This window comes from Camelus dromedarius, chromosome 5 (genome assembly GCF_036321535.1).
Source record: "Camelus dromedarius isolate mCamDro1 chromosome 5, mCamDro1.pat, whole genome shotgun sequence".
NCBI lineage: Eukaryota > Metazoa > Chordata > Mammalia > Artiodactyla > Camelidae > Camelus > Camelus dromedarius.
In genome coordinates, this window is record NC_087440.1 from 8,228,890 (window position 1) to 8,255,311 (window position 26,422).

General features: G+C 44.6%; 1 protein-coding gene across 4 annotated transcripts in view; it reads right to left on the reverse strand.

Annotated features, from left to right (window-relative positions):
• Positions 1-26,422, reverse strand: part of FAM81A (family with sequence similarity 81 member A) — a 105,305-nt gene that overhangs the window by 31,312 nt on the left and 47,571 nt on the right. Inside the window, exons 1-4 of one of the 4 annotated variants that reach the window (XM_064485559.1) lie at positions 23,428-23,482; positions 22,934-22,992; positions 5,743-5,810; positions 4,491-4,764 (exon numbers count right to left, since the gene is read on the reverse strand). In XM_064485559.1, coding sequence (XP_064341629.1) covers positions 4,491-4,764; positions 5,743-5,789 — 321 coding nt within the window. In that variant the 5' untranslated portion in view covers positions 5,790-5,810; positions 22,934-22,992; positions 23,428-23,482. Of the gene's footprint in view, positions 1-4,490; positions 4,765-5,713; positions 5,811-22,933; positions 22,993-23,427; positions 23,524-26,422 lie in introns of those variants that run through there. The other 3 variants (XM_064485557.1, XM_064485558.1, XM_010979956.3) reach the window with 3 other exon arrangements.

The following is a 26,422-nucleotide window of genomic DNA, read 5'->3' on the forward strand; positions in this document are numbered from 1 at the left end:
TTACAGGGCTCTCAAAGAGCCAAGGACCTCGGAGCCTTTGATTATGAAAGATTTCTTGAGCTCCTACAATGTGCTAGACACCATGCTAGGTGCTAAAAACAGAAAAATTAAGACTCAGCTCTAGCTCTTGAGGATGACATAGGTTAGCGGTTTGACAATATATTTCACTTTTCTTCCTGTGTATAACTGTGTGCAGAGCCATGTGACAGAAAATCATAAAGATTTACTGAGGCAAATTTACTGCGATGTAGTATCTCCATCTGACTGGATCGATCGGGGCCTGGAGTGAGCTTTCATGTTGAGAATGGTTTCAGTTTTAGCTTTATAATACAAAATCACCTGCAGGGACAGGTTTTTACAAAACAGATACCCAGTAAAATTTTACTGAGTGAACTGAAAAATAAACCAGTAACAAAAATAATTTAAAAACCAGGCAATTTACAGAAGAAATTCATTAAGAATTTACAGATAACAAGTACACCTTTCATATCATTTGAATACAACTTGAATAGCTTCACATCTCTTTGCTTTAAATATGCCAATTGTCTTTGCATAGTACCTACTCTCTCAATTTTATGTTGCTTATAAATAAAGACTTCCTTTTAGTACTTTTAAAGATTTTCATTTACATCGTGATTTCATTTTAACAGTGTTTGGCTACAACGTGGCAATTCTGACATCTCATCAAGCATTTCAATTTTGGTTATGTTTGAGTAAACATGCTTAGGGCTCATAATTTATATAAAACTTTGTAATTAGAGTTTCACATAGGAGTCTATCAAATTTCCAAACTTCCTTCTGTTACTCTATGATGATAAATAGTTATTCCCAGTTACAAAAAAGTAAATGCTTATATATGCAAAGTAAATTTTTTACCCAAAGTAGATTTTACTCAGTTTTCTCTCTCTGCAACAGAAATCATCTATTCATTTGCAAACTGCACACTCCAAAAACACATGTAAATGGAAGAGAGCTGTCTGGTTAAGGGAAGAACAATCATTACACAAAATGTGTTTCAGATGGAAAAACAGCAGAACTGAAATTACTTTAAAACTCACTGCACTGTAAATTATTTAAAAATCATCTTAAACACACATTAATGAAAAATCATGTCAAAAACACTTTTTAAAAAAAAATAATTAGCAAAAGCCTAAATGACTAACAACTATGGATTCCTAGGTATGTTTGCTATTAACTCTAATTATCTAACAGTTCAGTGAACTCACACCAAAGGAATGAGGGAATGGGGGAGAACTCAGTGAGAACTAAAACTGTAATTACCTACTTTCATGAAGAAATTCTTTCTGAAGGGGTAGAAATACTCAGAAAGCAAATAACAACTGGATAGCACCGCCTCTCACATTTAGAGCTGGTTACCTAAGATCGGGGTTTTAGAGGAGCTTCCGAGAGGCAGAGTAGAAAAGAGAAAGGAGCATATTTTTAGAGTGTAACACTCGGGGTTTAGTCTCAGCACTGCCATTTCCTGGCCTTAAGATCTCAGAAGTCTCTTCACTTCCCTGAAGGGCTCTAAAGGCCTCATGTGAAAAGGGCACAGTTTGCAGAAATGACCTCAGGGTCTCTTCTGGTTTCTTTCTGCTACCAGAAGACCTGCAGAGGGATTCGCTCTGAATCGGGCATTTGTTCACTTGATAAACGTTCACAGCATTTTGCTCCAGACACTGTGCTGGACAATGCAAAGATGAGTGAGGCCAGGGTCCTTTCTGAAGGGCTCACAATCTATCAAGGGATGCAGACTTGTACAGAGACAAGGTCAGTCTCACTCAGTAAATGCTAGGGGACCAGTGGCAAGTGCTGGCTGCCCAGGATCCAATGAGGGAAAAAGAACTGGGGCCAGGGAGGAAGTGGTAGAGAGGGCTTCCTAGAGTGAAGGAACTATTGGAACAGCACTGAGGACACAGATGAAGTCAGAAATTATATACCTGAAATGGTTCCAATCATTGGATTGGTACCAGAGTTTTCTAAGGGTAGAGTTACACTCTCTGCTTTTACGTGAGGACAGTAATGTGGAAAAGACTGTCTCCAGTCTGTAGTCTGTCCACCACCCACATAAGCAAAGAGAACCCAGCTGAGCACCCAAAGGGAAATGCCGGACATGGAACGAACGGGGGAGGCGACACTATTTTCTAACATGAAACATACGTGTGTCTGCATTTTTTATGACACACTTCTTGCCACTGGTTGAGGGAACAGGAAGCTTGAGAATCATTATTTATTCCCAGTCGCCTGGGTATTTCTCTCTCTCCCTCTCTAGAGTTGAGTGCAGCAGGGCTCTCGGCCCCCTGATATATCTGTAATTCTTTTCAAAATGGAAAAGTTTAAGCTGGGGTTCTTCAATTTTGTGTAAGTGCCAACTTGGGGTTGCCAAGTTATTCAGCCTCTGGGATAAAATTGCTTTAGCACTCAAATGTAAAACTGGAAAGATCATTCTAAATATAGACACCACCTTCCAAAAACAAGTAAATTATCTACAGCAATCTCTTAAGCCTTCCGACATCACTAGAGTTCCTTGGTTGCTAACAATTGAATCTGACTCTGGCCAACTTAGGTGGAAAGTTTGGAATTTATTGGAAGGAAACAGGGCAGAAGTGCACACACAATCAACAGGGCAGCAGAACAGTGGTTTCCAGGGGCTGAGTTATTGATTAATGGGAACAGAGTTTCTGTTTGGGATGATCAAAAAGTTCTGGGAATCGACGGTGGTGATGGTTGAATACAACACTGTGAATGTAATTAGTGTCAATGAATTGCATGCTTTAAAACGGTTAAAATGAGAACTGGCCCACCACAATAAAAAAAACTCATTTTAAAAAATGGGCAGAAGACTTGAGTCAGCATTTCACCAAAGAAGACACACGAATGACTAATAAGGATCTGAAAAAGTGCCCCATATCACTAGTCATTAGGGGAATACAAATTAATAGCACTATGAAACACCACTACATGTTCACTACGATGACTATAATCAAAAAGGCGGATAACAGCAAGTGTTGGTGAGGATGCAGAGAGACTGAAACGCTGACACATTGCTGGTGGGACTGTAAAATGGTGTAGCCACTTTGGAAAATTGTCTGGCTATGTGTTAAAACGTTAAACATAAGCTTACTGCAAGGACCAGCAATTGTACTCCTAGTAATTTACCCAGGAGAAATGAAAATATATCTCCGCGCAAAGACGCGGACACAAGTGTTCAGAGCAGCTTTATTCACAATAGCTAACAGCTGGAAACAATCCAAATGTCCATCAGCTAATGCCTGGATGAACAGAATGCTGTATACCCATAGAATAGGACACTAGTTAGACACGGAAAGAAACGAAATAGTGATACACACTGGAACACGGCTGAACCTCAGAAAGATTACGCTAAGTGAAAGAAGCCAGATGCGAAGGACTTCATGTTGTAAGATTCCATGTATATGAAAAGACAAATTATTTATAGGGACAGAAAGCAGATTAGCGGTTCCCTGGGTCTGGGATGGAAGAAGGGATTAACTGTGAACAGGCTTATATAAATTTGGGGATTGACCGGAATGTCCTACAACTGAATTGTGTTAATGGTTGCATAATTCTATTAATTTGCTAAAAATCACTGAATTGTACACTTAGAACGGGTGGCTTTTTGCAGATTTTAAAATGTAAAAACTCAATGAAACTGTTAAAATACATACATACATACATACATACATACATACATACATACATACATACAAATCTGACACTGAAAAATAATGAGTCTTACTTTCAGGAAGCAGTACAATCAAAATACCATCTTGATGACCTGAGACAAAGAGTTTCCTTATTTCAGCTACATGTCTCTTGTTCATACACTGTAACATTACAAGTGAAGGATACTGACATTGGTCAGCGATGGAAGCCCACGCCCTAAATGATCTTAAGCTTTCTGAATTAAATTCCGTGGTCCCTGTGTTTGCTCAGCAAATAGCAGTAAATTTACACACTCTAAAAATAGACAACATCAGCCTTTTATTGGGCTCATTTCAAAGAAAAATAAGCAATAAAAGGGAGTCTGAGAAGCAATTCAAATCCCTAGACTGAGTAATAAACTGTGTTATATATAATAATTGTGAACTAGAAACGTTTAATCTGAAGCAGCAAAGGCTGACCTAGTAATTGATTTAATAGCTGTCCTCAGTGATGTGAAGGGTTTTACAGGGAAACTGACTGGTTCTTCTCTCTTTCCATTGAGACCCCGGCAAAACAAAGCGATTTGATAATGAGCAAGGCACACTGAGACTAAACATAATAAACACCGACAGTAACTGCTATCAAATACTGGAATACGTTTAACTAGGATGTGTTTGTCCGAGCTGTTTCCTTGGCGATCCCTAAGACTAGCCCAGACAGGCGGCTCCAGTCTGCCTGGGAGCCCGGACTCAGAGGAGCCCACCTCGGGACGCTGAGCGGGTCTGCGGGGAAGGGACCGCCGCCCCCCTGACCTGCAGGCGCCTTACCTCGATATCCCGATTAAGCTGCTTCACGATGGCGGTTATGTTCCTGATGTGCTCCTCCAAGAAAAGCCTGGCCAAGCGGTCGCCTCCCCCTTTGTTCTGCATTTTCTGCAAGCTGCTGACAATGTCGTCTTTAATCCGGAAGGCGTGCTCCACGAGGGCGGCCGTGGTTTTCTCGTGGCAGAGGATCCGATCCTCCAGTTGCTCCACTAGGCTCACGGACGAGTAGGGTGCCATGGTCAGGGACTGGCTGTGTCGGGGCATAGTCCGAACTCGCCTGCGGAAGGGAGCCCCCCATCACCAGGGTTGTCAAGTGGGAGAAAGTCATTTTTAAAGCCAGATTCAAGACTTCCCAGAGAAGGAAAGGCCAACTACCTACCCCGACATAAGCTAAATGGGATGTGAGGCAGGGTTTCTGCCCCAAAGGGTCTGCTTCGTGAGCCAGGCAGCATCTTTAAACAATGGCACCCAGAGAGTTAAGCGTGCTGGTAGCAGGCTTCATGACCTCCCAAAGCAAGAGGCTGGAGGACCAACCAGGCTGATTGACAGATTCTCCTGACCTGCCCTCCTCCTCCCTCCCCCTAAAGCAGTGATAACAAACTCAAATGCCTACAAGGATCAGGCAGGTGACATAAACGAGTGAAGCACACCACGTGGGGTACAATAGGGAGTGGTGGGGACTTTGGAGAACTGGAAAGGGCATTCCTCAATTAAAGGGAGCCACAATTCTGCTCCACCCCTGAGGGACCATCTGGGAATGTAGGTCCATTTTAACAGACCAGATGATATTTCAAGAGTCAGGAAATCCAGGCTTGCATGTAAAATCATCTGATTTTTTAAATGTTAACAACTCATTTCAAAAGTCTTTAAGATGATCCAGGCCAAAACACAATGAACTTCTATGAGCCAATTTTGGCCTATGGACTTCCAATTTGCAACTTCTGATTTAAGAAGCGTTTTAGCAGAGATATCAGCCCTGAGCCTCTAGAGGTACGTTATACTATTGACCAGAAGTACAACTGAAGGGCTCCCATGACTCTCCATCTGTCACGGTCACTGAGTGGTCCACAGTATTCCACACGCTGGAAGCTGGAGAGGGGACAACGGCACCACTCTTGCCCTGGAAAAAGTCACTCTTGATAATGTAACATTTGCAAGGCTTCATTTATAATGACCATCACACCCACTAGCAGCCCTTATGGAATTGGTGGAAAGAAAAAGTATACCTTAGATGCATATTTTCCATATATTATACCTTTCCTCAGTGACAAGAGAAGGAAATACAGTGCTCCGTTGGGCCATTTTCTTTTTAATAATTCACATCTGTAAAAAAAAAAAGTATTAAATTATTAAACAGTTTATAGTTAGAACCTAAATGACTGCTAAAGCTTATTATTAAGTTACTAAGGAGATCAAAAATTATGCTGACATGCTGATCAATTATATTATTGAATATCTTATATCTTATATATGACATAAACAGAAAATGTTTCCAAATAAGAAGAAAAGAATCAAGCATCAAAATGCTTCTGAATGTAATGCCACTTAGCCTTGCTGGACAGATCAACAAGGGCCATCAAATGGAGCTTCCTGAAGTTTCCTCACACCGTAATCTGCATCTCAAGCTTGAGAAACTGCTTTTATAAAAACAAGACAGTTTCTTCAAGAAGCTTATTCAGTATTGTACTTCTCCGTAGAAATGTACGGGAAACCACCTTAGTTAATTTGATCTCAGCCAATTTAGTAAATCCCACAGCAAATTAAGAGCACTTATTTTTAAATTAATCTTAATCAAACAATGTGTGATAAATGGGATCTGATTTGGGGGAACTTATCTATCCATGAAGAGAAGGAGAATGATAGTCTTCGTTAAAACTTTAAAACTGTATTGCAAGACACAACCATTCATATTACACCATCCATATATAAGGCACACTGGATCATCACAATGCATTAGAAAGCTGAACAAAACTGGAAGGTTTTAAAAGTATTTCATTACCTAGGTTTCTCAGTACTGCTGTTAACTGCCTTAAAACAATGAATGCCTAGTAACTGTGACCTGATTCAGTAATTAGTTCTCATTTAGATGCTGGATTCAGAAAGCATTTCTGATTAAACTATTATTTTGGCATCAACTATCCAGTGTGTTATTTTTAGAGTTTCAAAATGTGAACATTCCACTTTCTTAGACAAAGAACTTTGAATTTAAACAAATTACATTTAAGAAAAAAAATGATTCATGCCAAACAAGCTACGACACCAAAGGAGATATCAGAGATAATAATTTCTGCCATTTAGATTACATAAAATTAGGCGAGTGTGAGAGATGTTAATGTTGAGAATCACAGAATCTGTACAGTTTTAAAGCTGCAAAGTAGCTTAGTCGAGATACTAATCTATAGAGTAACCCAACCTAAAAAACACTTATTTGGCATCTATTATGTAGCCAAATAACCTAAATAAGTAAGACAAAAATCCCCTTCCTCAAGGGCTTCACAGCCTACAGAGAAAGGCAGACAGCTAAGCCATCAAGCAACAATGGGGTAAGTGGCTAACTAACCACATGAACAAAAACACACGGGGAGAAAACACTGGAAAAGGCAGATTCACTTCCATGTTCATTGCAGCATTGTTTACACAGTAGAATACTATTTGGCCGTGAAAAAGAACGAACTCTTGCCATTGGCAACCACTTGTCATTTGGACCTTGAGGGCATTATGCTAAGAAATAAGTCAGACAATGAAAGACAAATACTGTATGATCTCACATATAATCTAAATCTTAAACAAAAAACCCACCAAGCTCACAGATACAGAAAACAGAATGATGATGGTCAGAGGCAGGTATTGGGGAGTGGGCAAAATGGGTGAAGGGGGTCAAAGGTACTAACTTCCAGCTATGAAATAAATAAGTCATAGGGATATAATGTCAGCATGGTGACTATATTAATAATACTGTACTGCATATTTGAAAGTCCTGAATAAATCTTATAAGTTCTCATCACACACAAAATTTTATAACTATCTGTGCTGACAGATGTCAACTAAACTTATTGTGATCATTTTGCAATATACACAAATGTTGAATCATTACGTTGTATCTCTGAAACCAATATAATGCTCTAGGTCAATTATACCTCAATTTAAAAAATCTAATATTAAAAAAAAGACACAGGAAGGGAAAAAGGAGAGGGATTTGTGTGTGTGTGTGTGTGTTTTTTCTGGGTGGCAACTAGGTCAGGCAAGAACTGATGAGAATGAGCAGGCTCTCCCAAAGGAGAGAACAGAGAGGGTGTGCCACATCTTCTGTCCTCTACATGCCAGCACCACCTCTGCTTTCATTACTCTCAACACATTCTGGCCTCCCCACCTCTGCAGCTTAGTTCCTGGCCACTCTGTACCGTAGCCACCTTCTCTGGTCAACTCTAACCCTGCCCACGGACAGCCCACCCACCACTGTCCTCGAGCTGTCAGGCTCTTTGCTGCCATCCTGCCCGCGCCTGTGTGCTCCCTCGGAAACACCCTTCCTACCTCTGCCTGCCTAGGAAACTCACATCCATCCTGCAAGGCCCCACCAGCCCCTCACGTCAGTAAAACGGCTCCCTCTCGTGTATTCTTCAGCTCTTTATGCTACAACTTCTTATGCTCTATTATTTTTAGCTGTTGGGTAGTCTGTCTCCCCTCCTAAACTATATGCTCCATGAGGGCATGTTTCAAATCTTAATGCACGCCGAGCTGACCTAGGAGATTCCACACTATGAGAGCATGACTAGTGTTGCAGCATCAGAAACTGCAGCTTATTGTAATTGGCTTATTGTCTTTATTTGACACGAGAGAATGTGGTTTAGTTGAAAGGGCAGTTCTTTACTGAGAATGCATCCCAAACATTAGCCACTGAATACATTATCTGTGAACAAATGGAGACATCTGGAAGGCCCTTTTCGGAAGGTCATTTCATCCACCTGGAATTGTCCCGCCTGAGAAGCCCAGCCACATCCCCTTTCTCAAAAAGGAGCCTAGCCACCACTCATTGTCTGAGATTGCTTTTCAGTAACAAATCTGCCAGTAACAAACCAAGCACTATGCCTTCCCTGTGACAGTAAATGTCACATGGCATGAATCCTCCATGCACACCGAGGTCTGCTCAGAATTAGTGCCCTTTTCATGAATGTGGTGGGCACATGTTTATCTGCTAAGTCTCTTGGTTGGTTAGCATCATGATTCTTTGCCAGAACAAGGGGATCTGGATTGTGAATGAATGCGGATTAAAAATAAAGAAGTCACTGGGTTAACTGACTTCTCAGAGATTGTTTCCAGATCTTCCCCTTGTCAGTTCTGGCTCACCGGCCTGAGCACATCAGCTCCTGTGTGTAACTCTGATCTCTGGCCCCATGAGTGTGTCCGCAGCATGACTAGGCAGGCCCAGGTCATGTACGTTTTTGATTGTGCCATGTTTCAGTGTTACAATACCCATCTCTAGTCGACGAGTTTAAAAAACTTGGGGGAAATCAAGGCAGGTAGGTAAAGCAGGGAGAGAAGAATTGAAAGGAATAAGAAAAAGCAAAATTACAATGCCCCAAATACGCAATACCTCAACAGAATCCGGGGATTCACAGAAGAGTAAAGAGAGATGCTATTATCTAAACCAAAATGCTTATTTCTGATTATGATGCTTCTGGGTTTATAGAGACACACATATATATTTTAATGACAAAAGGAGACATGAATGCCAACCAACGACTATATTTTTTATAAGTAAGATGAAACTGGGTAGAAATACCAGCAGTATCATTTTAATGTCAAATGACACAGGAGAAATTAAAATGACAATTTTTATGGAGAATTAAAATTTAGTGAGCTTTTCAGTTTACTATTAAAATACAGCGCTGATGTGTTCTGCTGAGTGTCAGTATAAAAAAAATAGGCAAACCATTTATGAATAAAGTGGTTGTAATTCGGTGGTGGAAAAAAAGCCAATTTCCTTATAGTTAAAAATAGTGAAAGGATGGAGGGCGGGGAACAGATGGAAGTGTGTCTAGGAAGGCAGGTGGGAGTGCTCTCTAACTGATCTCTGAGGCCAGGCTCCGGCTGGGACTCTGTCCTGGGGCAGCGAGGAGTGATCGGAGACAGGACAGTCAAGCGCAGTGAACGGCCAGCTGCTGCGAGAGCACCTCAGAAGCGAGAAGGGGTCACGGGGGTAGATGCTGGACCAGGGGTCCAGCCTGGGAGGGGCGGGATGGGGCCCGGGAGGGAGGAGGGGCTGAGGACTCCCCCAGAGCCTCTCGACTCCTTTCTCCCCATCACTGTGCAGGTCCTCTCACTTCCGTCTCACTGCCTCCTCTCTTTCGATTTTCTTGTTCTTTCCCTCCCATTCATCCCTCTCCATCCACCTTCCTTCGCTCTTTCTCTCTTAACTTCCCCTTTCCACCGTCCATTTTCCTTCCCTCTACTGCCTCTCCTTCCCCTCCTTGGCTCTCTCCCTTTCCACAACTACAGTCCAACATATTTTTCCATTCAGGAGGGCATGGTTGGAGAGTCAGGAAGAACCTTACTTGAATCCTGCCTTCCCAGCAAACCGTATGATGTTGGCGGGCTGGCCCCAGCTGGTCGGGTTGGGGATCACAGAACTCATGGTTGCTCTCTTCAGTGTTGACCCCGTGTTAGGGGCTCAAGCAGCGCATTTACAGGCATTGATTGAACTCATCCTCAGGACCGTTCCTAAAGGGACTGGTCTTATCACCCCCATTTAGCCCAAGGAAACTGAGACAGAAATGTGGAGCACCTGGCCTGACATCACCATTCAGGACGAAAGAGAGTAAGGAGCTGAGCCTAGGACCTCAGCCTCCTCATCAGCAGGCATCACCCCCAGGGAGGCTGTGGGGTACCCAGAACAGAGCCTGGCCTTGGGGGGCTGATATGCTTCCAGCAAGGGCTGGTCCTTCCCCTTCCCTGGCTCATGTCCCTTCAACACATCGGACAGAAAATACACCTGTTTTTAACAATGAAACTTTATATAAAAGGTTCGGCAAATAGTATTCATTTGTTGAAAGCGATATTATATTGGTGATTGCATGGGGTTAGTGGGGAAATTATTAGGCGCCTGCTATCACGCTTTCTTTTGGCCAAAGCTGTTCCTTCTGGCACCGACGTCTGTTGAGGTGACAGCTGGACTGAAGAAATGCTATTGTCACTTGTGTTTGTGAAACCAGAGCACATATGTGGAAAAAAAAAAACAAAACAATTTGCACCACACATGCTTTGTATCAAGAAATTTGGAACATTAAAAAAAAATTTTTTTTAAACTGAAAAATGCTTTTTGTGATTATAAAGTAATACAATATCAAAACTGAGGCTTGGAGTCGGGAGGGTATAGCTCAGTGGTGGAGCATGTGCTTAGCATGCATGAGGTCCTAGGTTCAATTCCCAGTATTTCCATTAAAATAAATAAATAAATACCTAATTATCTACCCCCTACCAAAAAAATAAAATAAAATTTAGGCTCTACATAAAGGCATAAAGAATAAGTTGAAAATCCCCACTCAGAAAGTGGTGTTTGTATCGATCTACTTTTTTTGAAGATCTCTCTTCGGGATACATATAATTTTCCTTTTTTGAAAAAAAAAAAAAAAACTCCTACTCTATGCTATGTGTACCCTGCATTTCCTAAATGACACTACATCATGAACGTTTTTCTGTCCATATATAAAGATGCCTATCACAATTCTTAACACCTACATAATATTCCATTAAATGGACGTAACATTGTTAGGCAGCCCCTTACTAATGGATAGTTACACTGAAATACTATTTACAATCAGGGTTTAGTTCAACTTTTTGGTCTCTTATTTCCTTACTTTCCTTCATTCTATGCAATGACGCAGGTACTATAAAAAGTCAACAGGACAGATTGCAAGCTACTTTCAGAACTGAAGTTAAGGTGAGACTCTGACAATGAAATCTAAAGACTCAAGAAGGGATGAACCCAGCAGATCTGTGAGAATGATCCCAGATACCACTGACAACTGAAACGAGGCAAACAGCCCCCACACTTGTGGTCACCGGCTCAGCATCAGTCTTTGGCTCTACACTGTGAGCCAAAGGGAGCTGTACTGTCCACAGTTCTAACCCAAGCGCCTGGCACATAGTAGCTGATCAAGAAACGTTTGCTGGGTGAACGAATCTCAAGGATAGATGACTGAAATGACGTCACTTCCTAACACCCGATTTAGTCAACTGAAATATATTCCAAGGACTGAGTGTGCAACCAGAAGGAGAGATGGTACACACAGCATGTCCACTATAGCAGAGTTTGGAGAGGCAAAATTTACCAGTGTTTCCAAGAACCTGAGAAATGGGGCAGGAGGAAGAACCCTGTTCTGGAGAGGGATGCATTAAGCACTCGTGGTCCAGTGGCGCTGGCTATGAGGAGACTCCTGCTCACTCTTCTTGCTGTGAGCCCACGCTCACCAAGCACCTCAGTTAGCTTCCTATGTGGACGTGCAAAAAGGTGGGAAATAAAAAGGAATCAGCAAGCCCCAGGCTAACTGCGAGCTACTTTTCTCCTGGTGAATTAATACACTGGCATTACGCCTCTGATGGGAACCAGACTTGGCTAATCAGTCTTCTGCAATCTGATGGTCTCTGACTGCCCTAACAGGGCTGAATGTTTAAGCCTATGACGCTGATACGCGGTGATTACAGCAAGGTACTTATTCAGAGGGCCAGAGGTTCTCCCGTAAGGCGGCCCCCACCTCCTCACCCCCTGGAATTCATACCTGTGTCACCCCTTCCCCCAAGCGTGGTTGGACCTGTGACTCACCTCTAACCAACAGGATACAGCAGACACCAGCCAAGTGGCATTCCCCTGGACTCGGTCAGCAGGGGCAGGCAGCTGGAATTCTGATACCAAATCACACAGGGTGTGGTTCTGCTTACTGGGAAGAGAGTATTTATTTCATAACCTAACTTTTAGGTCATTTAACAGATGTCTAAATGTTTCCTTGCTTAGAAAAATCTCCAAAAGATATTGTAGAAAGAATAAGAACTTTAGCACTTTTTTTTTTTTAATAACATTGGGTCTGTTTTGGCTGGTGGAAGCAAGTTATAAAATAAATCGAATTTGCTGCAAGAGATAAAAACACAAGAGATACCAATTTATCCCATCAGCTTGGCAGAAGTAAGGTAAGATCAAGCATAGCCTGGAATACACGTGGGCCAACAAGGACACCAGATGGGGTGTGCCATCAGCACCACCACTTTGGAGAGTGATCTCCAGTATCTCATAAAGCTAACGACGCACAACCCTCATGACCGAATAATTGTACTGCTAAGAAACACCCAGAAGCTTCTCACACATGACTGTTTACAACAGTACTTAAGGCAGTGTTGTTTCTAAGACCAAAAACGTGGGCAGAGACGGGGACCGAACACCTGAGGCAAATGGATGAATAGACTGTGATATATTCGTGCAATGAAAGAACAAACGGTTGTGGAAATAGATGGATTAAGAATTACAAGTCCCAACGTGAATGAATCTTACAGATATATTAAGTAAAACAGCAAGCTGATATAGCACAGGGAACTATATTCAATTTCTTGTAATAAAATATAATGGAAAAGAATCTGAAAAAATATGTGTGTGTATGTCTGTGTATAACTGAACTGCTTTGCTGTGCACCTGAAAGTAACATTGAAAATCGACTGCACTTCAGTTAAAAAAAAAAAAAAGGCCGCAAGGTGAAGAAGGGTATAAACACTATGATGACATTTTCATAAAGGTTTAAGCCATGCCAAATAATATGCCAAATTATAATATCTCAAGATGAAGGAAATGACAAACATCCAATTCAGGGAGATTTTCCTCTCTGAATGGGAGATAAAGTGGATCAGACAGAGGACGACGGGGGTTTCAACTAAACGTATGATGTTTTACTTCTTCAATTTATTTTTCACTACACCATTGAAAAGTAAAGAAAAAAATTGCTTCTTCCTGCCTCCACTTAAAAAAATAAAAAACAAATCTGTAAAGCCCACGAGCTTGAAGGGAGTCAAACTGTTAGACTCTCCAGGACATTGCATAGAACTCAGCCTTGCCCTACACATCCTGGGAGCATCAAATCAGAACCACGGAGCTACTACAATAGCTAATCCCCATCAAGTCGCTACCCTTGCACCTTCTTCCATACTCAGTATGCGATCTTACCTGGAGGCTAACATTTCTACCGATGGCTATTGGTTACATGTCCAACAGTAAAAGAGTACTTCATTCAGCCATGGCACAACCACTCGGAAGGATATGGAGAGCTATTTAAAATAATGGTTACAAAGAATATGAAGTAACATAGAAAATATTTATATGCTAGCTATAATGTATAGGTTTTTGTTCTTTTCTTAAATAAGAACAAGATTTGAAAATGGATTTTCAGTACTATATAGAACCACAACCAAGGGCTGGAAACAGAGCTTTGCCCCACGGCGGAACGAGAATTTAGGGGGTGCAAACATTTTATGAGTTTAGAGGACCCTGCAAATTTTTAAGCTCTACCCCTGCCACCTTCCTCTTCTCTACCTCCTCCTCCCCAAGGCGGGGAGCTCGCCCGACCCTGGACCAGCAGAGAAGGATGAGTCACCAAGGACACGGCGACCACCGCCCCTCTGAGTGCCCAGGCCACTCCTCACCTGCCTTCATCCCTCTCCCATCTGCCCACCACGGGCTCCTCTCTGCATGAGCGCTGGCTTCCTGGACTTGAGGCTACCTTTGATGCTTCCTCCCCCACCCCACCCCACCCTGGGCCGAATCTCTGGAATTGCTGTGTAGTGTGAAGAGGTGGTATCTGAGTAGATCATGTGTTTTCAGTCAAAGGAGGAGGAAGAGGACTGTGCAGCTGAGGCCAGGGATGACTAAATTCCAAAGCCAAAGTATCCAGATTGATAAGAAGGTCAAAGAAGGACCACTGATAATAGCAGGAGCTTTCCATAAATTAATGACGGGGCTCAGATTGGGGGATTGCCTCCGAATTACGTGCAAAGAAAATGAAACGGCACATATCTGTCTCCTTCTTAATAGGCAGCTTCCCTCTCCCTGCATCTGGCCAGAATTTTTGAGAATAGATGTGCCATCCTTACAAGAACATATACTAGCACTAGGCTATTTGGGGATGTAGATGGCATTATGGTTATGAGGTGGATCTGGGAGAAATCTGGGTAAGTCACCAAAGGAGGGAACGTATGGCCTTATACAGCCTCCAAGGACGTTGGGCATTCTCACACCTCCTCGGACACATCAGGTCAATGGCCAGCGACGCTCACCTGACACACCCTGGCATGTTTTTCAATAGTATTACCTCAGCAACCCAGAAATCCCTCAGCCATCCTGGAGAGAGTGTAGCAGGAATTCCAATCCTAGGACTACTATTGTAATAATATTTTTTTTCTGGGTTCAATCCCCAGTACCTCCTCTAAAAAACAAATACATAAACCTAATTACCCCCCCCCCAAACAAACCAAAAACATACACACACACACACACACACACACACACACATATTTAAACAGTAGAATAAATCAAAATATAAATAGTGGTACTGGGTACATTTTTATTCCATTTTCCCTTATTTTGAAAATACTTTAACAAGTGTGGTATTTTCACAATGACAAAAATGTAAATAAAAACTTCTCAAAGAATAGACCAATGAGAAAAAAAGCGAAAAAAAAAAAAAAAAGAAAGAAAACAAAATATTGCCCATTTTCAGCTACAAAAACCAAAGGGATATGGCTGATTCTTGGTTTAAAAGATGATGTGGTCCAGGTAAAATAAGTTTGCTGTTAATTTTCTTTTTTACTGTGGTTAAAAACATACAACATAAAGCAGACCATCTTAAACATTTGTAAGGACACGGCACAGTGTTAACTATATGCACACTGCTGTGCAGCGGATCTCTAGAACTTTTTCAGCTTCCAAAACTGAAACTCTGTAGCGACAGAACAACTTCTGGTTTGCTCATTTTTACCCATTTCCCGTGGGCACATAACGAGGCTTGAGCCAGAACCCTTGCTGAAGCCCTCATGGAGCCCTGCATTGCCCAAGTTACCAGGCATCCTCTCCACCTCCACGCCAGCACATTCACAAGGGGAATTCTGATGGGGCTAGAAAGGTGAAGGGTGTCTGTACTTCTGACCCATGAAAAATGAACTTCAAAATGCTCAAAACATTCACGGTGGCCTTGCAGTCAGGGTAGGGACTGCTGCAGAACTGATGGGATCCCATACATCTGCCACATACGTGTGGCCTCTGACAGATCCAGACGGAGCCATAAGTGGACATCGGGACCCCTGGAACCCAAGCAAGGGCCACCGATGTCGCTCTGATCCACGCTCCACAGCTCGGAGTGATGCTAACGGTTTTAGGAGAACCCCTGCAAAAACAGATTGGTTTCTGTTCCCATCTATTAATAACAGCTATTTTGAAACGCTGTTTAAATCTTCTATTGTTATTTGAACTTTTCATGGATTATGTCTCCCCAGCTGAGCTGCTCTAGGGCAGCAGGGACTACGTACCACGTGAATCTGTAACTCCCCTGAGCCCAGCACGCTGCCCCTTCGCACACACTCATAAACATGTGTTCATTTGCCTGTTTTTCTAATTTGGTAGGGACCATCATTTTAATGATTTAGTGGCTCTGCCCAAATGACATATCGATTGCTGACTCGGGGCCCCTTCCGGCTGGGAGCTCGGCAGATGGCTCCGCGCCCTCACCCCTGCCCGCACCCACACCAGAAGGGAGCTCATAGAACTTTTAGGGTGTTTTATTATGATCAACAGCTATTTTCGGCTACTTCTCTTTCTAGCATTAGAGAAGACACATTATCAAATGTTAAAAAGGGAATCTGCCAAATGCACCAGCTAGAACAGCAAAAGTATTATTAAAAATCGGTGTAAACTCTCTCGCTCCTAAACTGCCTACACCCCCGATGCATCAAGGATCACATGGAGGAGGGGCGGCATGACTTTGTATCCTCACGCAGACAGAATGCTAGTCGTGACTCTTCGGTTCTACCTGATAACAAATCTCTGGCTGAAAAGCTAAGGATTTGGGCTTGGAAGAAAGAGCCAGCCTCCAGTCTCTGCCCTTTCCCTCGTCCACAGCGGGAAGGGGCTGGACTCCTCTGCAGAATGTGGCAGGCTATGAGAGACTCTTATCTGGAGTAACGACTTGAGTTCAGCACATTAATTTTGTAACTATTTGAGAGAGAGCAGGGGAGGAGGATTCCTGAGCTCTTTCAGAGATAATTAAAAACGGGGGCAAAAGAAATCTGAAACAAATAAAAAACAAGCTGAAGGCATCAGGGGTTTCTGAATAACATCTTCCCGGTTAAACAATTTTAAGAATTCCATATTGAAAAAGCAACTCCACTCACTCTCTCCCACACAAAATGGGGCTTGTTATTTAAGCCCCATTCGGCTAAGCAGCAGAACCTCCTGCCTTCACTTCTATAGCTACTCCGTCCAGAGAAGATGTCATCTTCACAAAAGCAGCCTTGGGAGGGAAAAGAGGCTGACCAGCCGCCAGCAAGTGCAGGCACATGTCAAGGAGGGGCACCACTGTTGTTCCTCAACCACTCACCACCTGAAAATCTGACTGCTGACTTCAAGCAGCCACTGCGCCTTAACAGACACTGATAACTTCAGGTCTTTTGATGTTCGTCCACCAGCATGTTCCCGGTTACTTTCCCGCTGTAGCAAAGAGATAATCAAAGAAGCCATTTCCTTATCACTAATAACTACATTTGTCCAATACCAGGAACTACTGAGCGGTGGTCGGGGGAAATCAACAAAAGCCCACCGAGCCATGCAAAGCCACAGTTTGATCCTTTTCCACCTGCTTTTATATTAAAAACCTATGGAATGCGAAACCACATCCAAGGAGTCAAAAAATACAATAATCAATCTAGGGGGAGGGAGAAGAGTTCTTAAGAGAAAGGAGCAGACAGGAAGAGGGAAATAAGGAAGAGGAGGAAGAGTGTAGGGAGCCCGGAGGGAGGAAGGCAGGGCTGACTGACGGAACACAGGAGAGTCGGCGAGACCACGGAGAGGAAAGAACAGGTGGTTCGAGGGCTCCAAGGAGGATGTGAGCCGGAGAAACTGCTCCTCACACATTCAGCTGCTCACTTGGGGTGTGAAGAAATAGACGGGCCATTTTTATTATGCTATGTTAGATTTCTCTACTCTTTTTTTTTTTTGAACCGAATACACCCTTTCTCTGTGTTGACATGTTTACGCAAAGTTACGATGTCACGGGTGGAGAGAGGGGGATCATTTATCCACTTACAACCGGGAAATACCTTTGCGAATTACCTATCGCTTTGCTAACAGGCCCTATTGGGAACTAACACCCACCTGCCTCTTGGAGTAAACCATGGGTCCCATACCCACCAGACAACTCTAAGGTCAGCCTGTGTGTTTGCTTACTGATTTTAATCAAGTACTTTAGTCCAGTCAACAAATATTCATTGAACCTCTGCAGTGCTGAATAAGACACAGCCCTTGCACCCAGGAGCTTCAATTCAATAGGGAAACAGAACAGACAGGCCAACCATGCAGGGGTAGAAAGGCTGGTTCGGCCCCATGGTGGTCCACGCCAGGCCTTGCCTCCCTTTGGGCAGGGGGAGGATCTGTTTGAACTGGGCTGTCAGGAAAAGCAGTTGAGAAGCAGGCATTTGAGTGGATCAAAGAGCTGAGTTAAGTCAACACAAGGCAGCATGAGAAGAGGTGGAGGGGGACAGAGCAGAGGAAGCACTGACCAGCGAAAATTACCACGCACACGGGTTCCTGTTGGTAAGTCATGATAAACAGTCTCCAAGACCATGTGCAGAGGCCTTGAATCCATGACAGTCCGAAACAAGCAGGAATGGAAAGGAAGGGACGAATCGAGGGAGACTGTGCAGGGAACAGTGCGACCCTCAACAACCCACTGGATGTGGGGACGTGAAGAGGAGAAAAGTCAGAATAACCCAAGAGAGCAAAAGCAGGTCACAGAGAGGTTGATGACCGCACAGAGACCACCACAAGTGCACCAAGGGGGACACGCCGCCTCCCCTGTGAGGTGCCTCCCGGGAGATGGAGAACCTGGATCTACCATGAGAAAACTCCAGACAAACCCAAGTTAAAGGGTATCCACAAAATAACCTGCCTCATCACCCTTCAAGTGTCAAGGTCACGAAAGACAAAGACTAAAGGAAGCGGCCACGTAGGACAACGCAGCCCAAGATTCTGGACTAGATCCTGGACCAGGAAGAGACTTTGAAAAAAAAAAAAAAGATTTTTTTCCCCTTCTTTTGCTCTAAAGGACATTATTAGGACTAGGACTTGGTAGCACTTGAAGAAGGTGTGTAGATAAAAGTACAGAATCAATTTACTGATGTTGACGCTTGTTATGCCAGAAAGCAGCCCTGTGTTTTTAGGAAGTACACACAGAAGTGTTTGAGGGGGAAGGCAAAGGGGCTTCTTATCTACAACTCACTGTTAGGGTTCAGGAAGAATTACCACATAGGTCCATGCATACACGTGCATGCGTGTGGCGCACATGTGTAGAGAGAGGATGCCAGAGGAGGAAAAAGCAAGTGTGGGGAATGGTTATTATTTATAGAATTTGGATGAGAGGTATTTAGAAACTATTTAAATTATTCTCACAACTCTTCTATAAGTCTGAATTATTTCAAAACAAAAAGTTAAAAAGGGAAAAAAGGGATTAAGGAAGCTGGGATGAAGAGCTGTTTAGAAACAAAATAGCTGGGCTCCAGGGTATTAAATTCTGAATGGAATTTCGGAGAGAAGGGTGGGCTGGAAATGTAGGTTTGTAGGTGTTGGGTGGAGGGTGTTACTGAGCAAAATCTGGGTAAAAGTGGGACTTGAAGGCAGACAGCTGGAGGTCCTCTCTCAGTTCTAATCCTTAACAACCAGTGACAATAGCAATCACTTTAGTTATTCTCATTTCTCAGGTTTTTCACCTACTAAGAGCAGTGATCAGACTATGGCCTCACAGAGGCAGAGCGAGGATTAAAGGACACGTGAACCACGATGCCCACTGAGGCACATTAACCACTAGCTGGCTCAGAGATGGGGGTGATGCAAGGAGAAGAGAGGAGGCCAGGAGAGGAAGAGGAAAAGGCCCAGGACAGGATCCCATGGAATGCCACATCCAGAAATCAGGAGGAAAAAGGAGACAAGTGAGGTCTGAGTTGGTCCTGGACAGACAGTGACATGGGGTGTGGAAGGAGAGAGTGGGGCGGTGGGGGGAGGGGGGTGGACCACTGGCAGCAGACACAGGACAGAGATCAAGAAAGAGGGAGATGGAGTAAAGGCTTCAGCTCGGCAACCTGGACACCTCTGCTGAGACCTACAGGACAGCAGTTTCAACAGAAAGGTGAGGGTGAGGCCAGAAGAAGTGAAGGGGCCGTCCCGGGGGGAAACCTGAGGACGGTTCAGCACAGAAGCGGAGTGTGTGTGTGTGTGTGCGCGTGTGTGTGTGTTGTGTGCATGCGGAGACAGAATGTCCGAGAAGGCATACTGCCCAATCCAATAGCCATCAACCCCAGGTGACTATTTGAATTGAATTTAACTTAGAATTAAGAAAAATTAGAAGTTTAGTTGCTCAGCCACACTAGCCACATTTCACATGCTCAGCAGTCACACCTGACTACTGGTGACGATGTGACTGCGAGTGACCACCACATTGGACAGCAGAGACATCAAATACTTCCATCACTGCACAGAGTCCTCGTGGACAGAGCTGCGACTCTAGCACAATTTCTGTTATTATGACAAGGATGACTCGAATATATGGAGGAGTGAGGGTTGGGGTAGAGTAAGGAGGGACCAAAGAAATGAGAGAAAGGGAGTAACAAAGGGAGCCAGGTCCCAGAAGAGGCAAGAAGGAAGGGGAAAAGTCCAGGGAATGCGGAGTGTGGAGTGCATGTGAGTTAATTTTGGGTGAGAGCTGGTAGAGATCTTCTTCCTCAGAGGAAGGAAATAAAGAAGGACAAAGATGAGGCAAGAAGGGGGGGGGGGGCAGGTGAGGAGGGTACAGTGGGAGCTTATACAAAAGCAGAGAGTGGTAAGCTCAGAAGTAGATCTCTGTAGTCTTGTCAGTGACAAAAGACTGGCTCCAGAAAGGAAACTGACTGGAAGTTTAGAGATTGGAAAAGGTTGGTATAACCTCTAAAGTAATGCAGCTGGGAGTTAATAAAAGATGGATTTTTTTTTTTTCACAGAAAAGCAAAACCTAGGTGAAATTAGAGCTAGCATAAATTTGCAGTGGAACCAATGCAAAAGTCTTTGTGATAACTTGGCAGATAACTTGGTAGACTGGGAGAAGGAAAATCAGATGATGAGGGTGATTCTGGATTGAGCGCTGGAATATGAGAAGTCCACATGTTAAGACAAAGGGTTCCGGGATTCCAGACAAAACCAAAATGGTTGGAACATATATATTCCAAGCAGAGGAACACAGCCATAGAGAGACTGGAAGGGGCGGTGATTAAGGGACCAGAGTTTTCAGTGATGGTTAGTCTGGTGCAGGAGGTGGAAAGAATCAGCTAAGCAAACTGACGTCCAAGTTCCAGATCTTGAAGTTGGAAACATTTCCATGACTAAACAAGTCCAAGAAGTGAGTGGCTGCAGTAAAGTGAGGCCCTAGAAGCTGATGCGGAAGACCATGAGGAACTTCAAGGTCAATGAATTAATAGAGCCTCAACATAAATGCCAAAGTCACTGATAAGAGACAAGACAGAGAAGAGAACCGAGCTAGTTGCTCATGTTTGTTTGCCTGTTTGTTTGTTAATTTTTTTGGACCATCAAGCACAGTAATTCCCAACCCTGGGTGTACATCAGAATCACCTGGTGAGCTCTAATTCCTCTCCCCATCCTCCCTTGCCTCCTCTTCCTTCTTCTTTCTGGGTTTGTTTTTAAAGTCAGGATTTTTGGTCTTGGCGACCTTGATGGTTCTAATTTGGTGTGTTTGGGAGAGTCTAAAGAGCCACACTTTTCAAAGTGCTCCGGGCGATTCTGCAGAGTCACCAGGTTCGGCAGGCACTGATTCAGAAGGAGGAGGGTAGGGGGCACAAGCAGACAGCACGACCTTTAGGAAGAAGACTGTTCGTGATGGGTTTATGGTTTGGAGGCAGCAGAGAAGCAAGTGGCAGCCCAATCAATCCCTGATCCCGTGAGATGGGAGAGGGTTGTTGTGAGTGAAGTTGTTCACTCAGGCTCTGGAGGCAGGAGAGGGCCAGGGGATGGACTCAGCCACAGCAAAATGAAAACACAGACATATGGCTGCAGGATGTAAGAAACAAGAGACTGAAAAGCAGGTTGGAGACACACAGGTTAGCTAGGCTCGCAGAGAGAGGAGGCTGAATAGTCTGTTAGTAAGGGTTCCAGGTATAATGAGATGTGACTCAGTAAAGGGCTTGTAGGGCTTAGTGGCTGGATTCTAGGGCAGTGAGGCTTTTTTCTATCTGAATGCTATCAGATTTCTAACACATAAACTATTAAAGATTATTAAACCCTCAGGTAAACAAGCTTGCAGAAGCTTATTCATTCACGTTGAAAAAAATCTCTCTTTCCAGAAAACCCACATTTTTATACTGATGAAATCAGACTGAAATGAGTACTAAGGGTTACCTTGGCGCAGAAAGCCAGAATGGGTAACTCCAGAAACCTGCCGGAGGCACAGGGCATTCCCTCCCTTTCCTCTCCCAGGAAGACGGAAGTTTATGAACTGAGAATACAGAAAGGGGCTCCAGCCAATGCTAAAACTAGAAGAGGTGACACAGCCTACTGGGACTTAAGAGCACTTCTCTCCCACTCCCTGCACCACCCCTCAACACAAACATGCACTCCAATGGGCAAATGCTATGGATGTTTCTCGGTAAAGAACATACTGACTTTCACACACCAAACTCTTATTAAATGTTTGCTCCTGCTTCGGAGAGAGCAGCACGTCTGTGGATTTGAATCATTCTAGCATTATTTCTGCTTATTTCTATGGAATAATTCCTGATACTGACATACACAGACTTTAAGATGAGGGTGTGAGCGCAGCAAGGCACACACGCACGCGCAGACACACACACACACACAACCTCGTGCATATTGAAGAAATGACTCACTTAATTTGCTGCTGCCTGCCACTACTGGGGTTTTGATTCTACCTGTTCAATTACAAAGTTTCCTATTAGATAGATTAACTACAGGAAAGAACTCAGGAGTCTTAACCCTGATTTTGTTCATGACTTTGGAGCACCTGGGCATCATGAGAAGCCACTCTCTGGACCAGCCACTGCTTTCTCTCCATAATCTTTCATAAAACCACAATCTATCTCACCACTTTGGGAGCCAATTAATGGAAACTCGATAGAATAAACATAGCTAACCCTTGTATGTTGTGTACCTGCAGTACTTGGGGTCCCTTCTCAGCTCACAGCACGACGGCACAACAGCATCTTGGAACTGCAAAGAACCCAAGCCCCTCCTTTTAAAGATGAGAAAGGGGTGGGGAGGGGGCAGAGAGGTTAATCTGCCCAAGGTCACTCAGCTCCGAGTGGTGGGACGGCTGATTTAGCACTGCCCCCTGGCAATGTGTGCACCACCCCTGCTCCCCCAAACAGTCCCTCGGGGTTTCTGCTGGTTTGCTAGCATGCAAGCTCCCCCGGCCCCCGCAAAAATGCAATGCCAGTTGCGCTCTGTGCCCAACTTCATCCCTTCGCGTCAGCATGCAGTTAACCCTCTCGCGGGCAGCAGGTCACATGGGCCACGCTCAGCTCTCTCTCCCCGAAGCCCGGTTCCCCGGCGGCCGCCCCAAGGTCACCAGCGGGCCCGGGGCGGAGAGTTCCCGCCGCGGAGGAGCGGAGGCGGCCGGGCGGGGGCCCGGGGCGCGGCACTCACCGGCGCGGGGGGCGGGCGCGCCGCGGCTGCCCGTGTCCATGCCGACGCGGTTGGGTGCGGCGGCCGCTGGCTCGGGCTGTGCGGGGAGCCCGGCTGCGGGCCCGCGCCGCGGGGAGCGCCGTCCAATCAGCGCGCGCCTGCCGCCTGGCCCGGCGCGCGGCCCGGCCGGGTTCGCGGCTCCAACGGGGCGCGAGCCGCCGCGCGCCGCCCGAGCCGCTTCCGGGCGCGTTGCCTGGACGCGGTTGCCGTGGCAGCCCGAGCTGGAGGCTTTCCCCGCGCCCGCGCCCAGCCCCGCGGCGCCGCCCCTCCTCCCTCCGCGTTCCCACACCCAAAATAGCCTCTCCTCCCGCTGCCGTTCCCCACCCAGCTCCAAGCCCAGCGGCTCGGAGTCGGCGGGCGGGGATTTCGCTTATTGGAAAATAAATCCCGCTGTAGGGCTGGTTGACTCGAAGGGAGAGGTGTTGAAATGGTGCCTGATTAAGATAATAGCCACGGTGGCTGCACTGTAATTCTCTTCAGAACCCTCACATCCCTTATTTACCAAACCTCTTTCCCACGAAAAGCGTTATCCTTCCCCACCCCCTTCCTAATTGGGGAGAAGTTATTTTTTGAAGCCACTGTCTGGGAAACAGCTTGCGCGTTGACGCCCCACGTGTGCAGGGAAACTAACCCTCGAGGCGGCCAAGTGTCAACGAATGTATCACCCTGACACCCGCCACTGGGGCCAAGGGTCGTGTCTCAAGGCAGCAGACACGACGCAAGAAAGAACTGCTACCACCCTCCTTCCTCCTCGCTTCTGCTTCATCCTTCTCCCAGGGAGTCCTGACTCTTTACACCCTCCTCCCAATTTGGATTCTGAGCAGGATGCACAAGCCGATGCACTCAGAATTTTGCTTCCTCTCCGTGGGCGGGATTTAAGCAGAGAGAGGGACCCCCACCTATGCCCGCCTCGCCGCCTCCGGGTCATACCTCTTTCGTGTCGCTAGTATTTACTCACTACAGGTGTTCCCCTCCCCGACCGGCTGCAACCTCTCCAACCCAGGGAAAGGAGCATGATTTGGTAGAAAGACCCTGGGCTGTGGAGTCAGGCTGAGCTGTTCTGCAATCCTCCCTCCAGCAGTTACTTCTGTGTGGTCTTGGATGTTGTGTTTCCATACCTGTACAACGGGATGACACCCCCAAGAAGGGTTAATGCATCCATAACGTTCAATGAACAATGTTTATTGGATGCTTGTCAAACGCTAGAAACTGTGCTTCGCGCTAATACACGATGTGAAGAAGAAAAAGACACGTGTCTCTGCTCTCAGAGAGCTTACAGCCTGAGACACATCAAAGAACCACAGACACGGAGGAGACTGTTATAGTGATAAGGAAAGTGCATGACCTTGAGAGCTGTGGTGTGGCGATCTCACCTAAGAGTATCCTTTTAACTCATCAATTTGTCTTTCCTTTTCCCCCTTAGATTCCCACTGCCTGGCACATGGTATGCACTCAGTAAATATAGATTGAATTGAATCTTATGTCATGGTGATAACAGTATCATTCAGTTTCCCTGACTTTCTGCCAATGAAAATATATTTGAAACATACATAACTCACCGCTATGTCTGGAAGGATGTGCAGGTCTTCCCGGAAAGTACTCATTCAAACCCAGAGCCCATCATCAAGAATCCCAAGAAAGGCTGAAAATGTTTCTCTCAGGTCCCCACTGGATTGCCTTCTAGTGTGTAAGGTGTGCATCTCAGACGGGCACAGGAAAGTCCCCTCTGCCTCACTGCCCCTCCCTGCTTACAATTCCACTCTCTCCCCTGTTCCCGGCTCCATCCTGCCACACCCTTGATTCAGAGGCTGCAGGGCACCCATCCCTGGCTTCCTAGGAGAGTGGCAGTGATCCTTATAATCCTCAGAGTAGAGCATCCATACAATAAAGGAAACTCCCTCCTGCTACCTCTGCTGCTTCAAAGCGTACTTTGTGCTGCACCTGCGACAAGACTCCATCACTCTCAAGGGCAGAGAAGAAGAGGGCGTGGTAAGTGAGGGGCCCTTGCTACATAGAAATACACCATTTTTTTCCAGCTGGCTGTGATTTCTTTTTTAAAAATTATATCAATTAACATGAACAGAATCCAAAATTTTACAAGCTTCATTAATAAGAAGACAAATAATAGTAGAGCTTTCAAATTCTGAATTCTTCAATAGAAATCCTGAAGTTTCACAGTAGCCTTAAATTAGACCCACGACTTCCCACTTCTGACCTTTTTTGCCCCCGTTCATGTGACATGTTTTGAATCCTGAGGAGACAAAATTTACTGCACAATGATTTAAGCCTCCTTTTTTTCCAACTCAAACTATTTCTGTATGATAAATTTGAAAGAACTATCTGTTTTTCCAGAATTGTTGGATTGTGACTCACTACAGAAAATGGATTTTTTTTGCATTACTTTAATTAAAAAGCTATGATTTATCACAGATTATTTTATATTGGCAAAAATGACCAAAATAAGTTTCATCAAAGAGAGCAATTTTATAAACTTTATGGTTGGCAATACTATTCGCCAACCAGTCATTAAATACAAATAATTGGTGCAGTATATTGTGCTAGACACTGTGGAGATTTTTTTTTAATTTTTTAAAAAAAATTTTGGGAGAGGTAATTTGATTGATTGATTGATTTTAATGGACGTACTGAGGATTGAACCCAGGACCTCCTGCCTGTGAGGCATGCACTCTGCCACTGAGCTGTACTCCCCCCACCCCACCCTGGGAATTTTTTTTACAGTGATTTATGGCACAGCTGAGTTCTAGTCCTTGGTGGTGTCTCGGCACTACCAATAGTCATGAACATATGATGTACAGGGTATCTCTGAGGCCAACAGGCAGGCTTACCTAGGTCAAGGTGAAGGGATTGTGTAGGTCAAAAGTGGTATTTGTAAAAAGGCTGGAAAGCAGTTAGGCTGAGACTGTGCTAAGCCCTGCAGGATGATTGTGGGTTAGCA